Source organism: Neophocaena asiaeorientalis, unplaced genomic scaffold (genome assembly GCF_003031525.2).
Source record: "Neophocaena asiaeorientalis asiaeorientalis breed wild unplaced genomic scaffold, Neophocaena_asiaeorientalis_V1.1 scaffold275, whole genome shotgun sequence".
Classification (NCBI taxonomy): domain Eukaryota; kingdom Metazoa; phylum Chordata; class Mammalia; order Artiodactyla; family Phocoenidae; genus Neophocaena; species Neophocaena asiaeorientalis.
In genome coordinates this window covers 2,629,793-2,634,533 of record NW_020173679.1, presented here as the reverse complement: position 1 = coordinate 2,634,533, position 4,741 = coordinate 2,629,793, and the positions used below count along the sequence as shown (strand labels likewise).

Here is a 4,741-nt window from a genome sequence, read left to right as displayed (position 1 = left end):
GTCACCCTATAAAGAGGCCTTTTCTGAGTGCCCTATTTAGAATCACACCAAGCCTCTGTGCCCCTTATACTCCCTGTTGCTTTTACCAGATTTTCTTTTTCTTCATTGCACTAATCCCCCCTGGCATGATACATTTGATCAGGTGCTTACTGACAGTCTTTCTCAGTAGAATGTAAGCTCTAGGAGGGCAGGAACCATGTCAGTCTAGAATGATTTTGGGTACACAGTGCTCAGCAGGGGTTTGTACAATAGGTGACTCAGTAAAATGCTTTTGAATATGTAGATTTTATCTCTGTCCTTGGGGCAGGCTCCTTGGAGCCATACAAACTTTCTTCCTACAGTCATGGTCCAGGGGAGGGACGGCCCCTTGCTCCCCACCCTCCAGTTCCCAGGCCAGGGCAGCTGGGCCACCAGCCTGGAGCCCCCTCAGTGAACGTTGGCAGTCACAGTGGACATCACCCTGCCAGCATCTCCTGCAATTCCAAACGCCAGGGCCGAGGAAGCATTTGTCAGTCCCCTAGCTCTTGAGTTGCAGAGAGGTCAGTGGCACAGCCCACTTCCCAGGATGTCATTCAGGTGCCTGTTTCTCCATTACCCTGGGTCCATCATTCAGCCTGCCAGCAGGCGAGGGAGGAGACTGGTGCCTCGGCTCCATCTTTCTCCTCCTTTTTGCTTTCCCTCATCTATTGTCAGAGCCAATTCAAGGCAGTGAAGCCTAATCACTGCCCCAAGGTTGGTGACAGTGGGCAGCTACTGGCTGGGGCCAGGCAGTGACTGTCATGCTCCATAGTGACAGGCAGATGCAACTGCTTGCTGCACGGAAACTGAAGTAGAGCAAATAGCTGGTGGAGCGACAGCCCTGGAATGTGGCCTCCGGGCTGAACTGCTTCCTGGGATGTCTGTCTTGCACGAGACACCCACATGCATCCCAGGTACCAAGTCTGCTGAGTGTGTGACAGTTTGCATTCTGCAAGGGGATTTCATACACCTTTCATCTGTCCCCACGTCTACTGGGATTGCTTGCTTAAAATTTTTTTACTTAGGGTAAAAGTCGCTCTTTTTACTGTATGGTTGTGAGCGTTTTGACAGGTGCATACAGTTGTGTACGCACCTTCACAATCAGAATAGACCATCACCCCCCAGCGCTGTCATGCCCCTCGTGGTCAGTCCCTTTCTCCACCTCTGGCTGCTGGCAGCCACTGATTTGTTTCCTGTCTTTATAGCTTTGCCTTTTCCAGAATGTCATATGAATGGACTCTTACAGCACGTAGCCTTTGGAGTCTGGCTTCTTTTCACTCAGCTTAATGCATTTGAGAATTATTCATGTTATTGTGTGTATCAGTTATTCCTTTTTATTACTATTATTCCACTGAATGGAAACGTGTCTGTCCCTCCGCAGCTGACAGATATTTAGGTTGTTTCTAGATTTTGGTGATTATGAATAAAGCTATTAAAAACATGTGCATGTGGTTTTTGTGTAAATGTGAGCTTTTGTTTCCCCTGAGTCAATCCTTGGAGTAGAAATATTAGGTTGTGTGGTAGGTGTATATTTAATTTTCTGAGAAGCTACCAAACTGTCCTCTGAAGTGGTTGTACCCTTTTCCATTCCCACCAGCAGTACATGAGGGTTCTGGTTCCTCCACCTCCTTGCCAACACTTGGTATAGTCAGCCTTTAACTTTAGCCATTCTCACAGGTGTACAGTGGTCTCTCATTGTGGTTTTAATTTTCATTTCCCTAATGACTAATTATATTGAGCATCTTTTCATGTGTATATTTGCCATTCCTGTATCTTCTTTTGTGAAGTGTTTAAACCTTTTACCCATTTAAGAAATTGGGTTATTTTCTTATTGTTGGGTTTTGTGAGCTCTTTACATTTTTTGGATACAAGTTCTTTATCAGATATATGATTTGTAAATATTTTCTCCCAGTCTGTGGCTTGTCTTTTTATTCTCTTAACAGTGTCTTTGGAAGAGCAAAAGTTCTTAAATTTGATGAAGTCCAATTTCTTAGTTTGTTCTTTTAATGGATCAGGCTATTAATGTTACATCTAAGAAAACTTTACCTTATCTGAGATCACAATGATTTTCTGCTGTGTTTTCTTTTAAAAGTTTTATAGTTTTAGGTTTGATATTTAGGTGCATGACCTATTTTGCGACAATTTTTAACAAAGTGTGAGGTATGGATTAAAATTCATTTTTTTTTGCATGCGGATCTGCAGTCGTTCCCTACCATTTGTTGTAAAGACTCTTCTTCCTCCATGTCATTGTTTTCACACCTTGTCAAAGATCGGTTGATATTTTTCGTGTGGATCTATTTCTGGGCTCTCCACTCTGTCCCATGGATCTATGTGATTATCCTTTCACTGATACCACGTTGTCCTGGCTACTGTAGTTTTATAAAGTCTGGGAATCAGGCAGTGACCACACCTACCTTTTCAGCATGTGGTTATTATTCCTCTCCCACTTTACAGATAAGGAAACTGACCACAGTCATGATTAGATGTCCCGCTTATAGCCTCCTGTATATAAAACGTTAGCTGCTCAGCACATACTCAAAATCCATATCTTCTCATCAGCCTGGCCTGATGTTCAGAGTGTGGTCTTTGGAATCTGGTTTGGCTTTAAGCCTTGGCCCTGCTTTTGTTAGTTGTGTGGCCCTGGGAAGGTAACTTTAATCTCTCTGTGCCTCAGTTTCCCTATCTATAAAATGAGTGTAATAATGGTACCCTCCTTATAGATCGTGGTGAAAATGAAATGAGACCATTTATGAGGTCAAACCCTATGAAATTGCTGATATTTGATCATTTTTGATGGACACGCATGATAATTTTGCACAGTTCAAGCTAAAATTCAAGTGTTCCTCATAGCACTAGATAGATGAGAGCGTGTGTACTCCTGAGATGGTAGCCATAGCTGTCGCTGTCGTAGTCACGAGTACTCCTGCCACTCCTGCTCTTACACTGTTACTGTTGAGGGCAGTAGTCCCGAGGCTGATGGTTCGTCTTCCACGTGTCCTCAATCAGGCAGCCAAAGTCCACCCAGTAGTTCCTATGTGACAAGCTTCTTGCAAGTCTGCAAATTGTAAGTGGGCCTCTGGGGACAGAAGTGCCCACCTGGTACAGACGAGTGTGCCAAATGCAGAGGGAGAAGCTTGGTGGGAAGTAGGGGGGAGGTTGGCAGGACTTCCCAGGCGGGGCCTGTTAGGTGGGCTCTACTGGATGACTGGGAGTTTGGCATGGGAAGAACATTCCAGGTGCAGTTTACAGCTTGTGCAAAGGCTTGAAAGGGGGACGGGCTCAGGGGAGCCTGAGGTTTGATTCTGGGGTGGAGAAGCCAATGGTGGCCTAGCATGGGTTCACAAATCACCCCCATCCTTCCCCTCCACAGGTGGCCCTGCTTTGCCATACATCCTCGAGGAGCTGAATCTAGCAGACCTCTCGCACCTCTGCATCTGCCATGGCTACAAGAACCATCGTCATTGACCACGGCTCTGGCTTTCTGAAGGCTGGCTTTTCGGGGTTCAATGAGCCCCAGATGGTCTTCCCGAGCATCGTGAACTACATCCCTTGCAGGGAGAACCCCGGCCCCAGCTACGCCCGGCGGCGCGTAAGCCTAGGCATCGATCTTTGCCGTCCCGACACCTTTAGCTACCCCATCCACCGGGGCCGTGTCCTCAACTGGGAGGGTGTGGAGCACATCTGGTCATTTGTCCTAGAGAAACACAGGCTGGAGAATGAGAACTCCCCTGTGATGGTCACAGAGTTCCCCCTGAAGGAGCCTGCGGACCAGCAGAAGACCCTGGAGGTAAGGTTTTCTCAGGGCTGCCCTCACCAGGGATCAGGGAACAGCCTGGCACTTTGTGTTCAGACAGGAATGGGCATCAGGAACTCTGCTTTCTAAATAATTCGCCCCACGAATACTTACTGAGTAGCTAGTGTGTGCCTGGCACTTGTGTTAGGCGAGGGGGGCTCACAGAGGCTCCTCCGGCAGAAAGAGATACAGCAGGTAAAATGCTCTGTGAACAGGGTGTTACCAGGGGTGGGAGGGATGCTGGATACTCATAGATTCCATAAATGTTCACAGATCATATTCTGGCCCTCAAAGAGCTTATGTTCTGGGAGAAGACTTGACCGTGAATAAGTTTACAAATAAGAATTTCAGGTAGTAATCAGTTCTGGAAACAAAATGAAATAGAGTGATAACTGACTGGGGGGAAGAAGGGGAGTCCCTTTGAAGAGGGTGATCAGGGAGGGCTTCTTTGAGGAGGTGATTTCTCCCAGTGAGGCTGGAGCTCAGCAAACTAGGGAGGGTGGCAAGAGGGAGACAGGAAGGTGAGGTTTACAGGGGCTGGACCTCAGAGGCCTGGTAGGCTATGGGATGTGGTTGGATTTTACTCTAAATCAAGGGTTGGCAAGCTATAGCAGGTGGGCCAAATCTGGCCCACCATCTGTCTTTATAAAGAAAGTTTTGTTGGAACATAGCCACGCCCACTCATTTACATATAGTCTATGGTTGTTTTCACACTGCAACAGCAGAGCTAAATAGTTGTACAGGGACTATAGCTTGTAAAGCCTAAAATATTTACTGTTGTAGATTCGCTAGATAAAATACATGATAGATTTGAAATTCAGATCAACAGCAAATAACGTTTTAGTATGTCTCAAATATTGCATGGGCTATACTAAAACATTATTTGTTGTCAATCTGAAATTCAGATTTTTTTTTTTTTTTTTTTTTTTT

General features: G+C 45.9%; 1 protein-coding gene across 1 annotated transcript in view; it reads left to right on the top strand.

Annotated features, from left to right (window-relative positions):
- The first annotated feature begins 3,457 nt into the window (after positions 1-3,457).
- ACTL8 (actin like 8) overlaps positions 3,458-4,741 on the top strand; it is a 3,047-nt gene continuing 1,763 nt past the window's right edge. The window contains exon 1 of the mRNA XM_024749685.1: positions 3,458-3,805. Within this exon, the coding sequence (XP_024605453.1) occupies positions 3,458-3,805 (348 nt within the window). The remainder of the gene's footprint in view (positions 3,806-4,741) is intronic.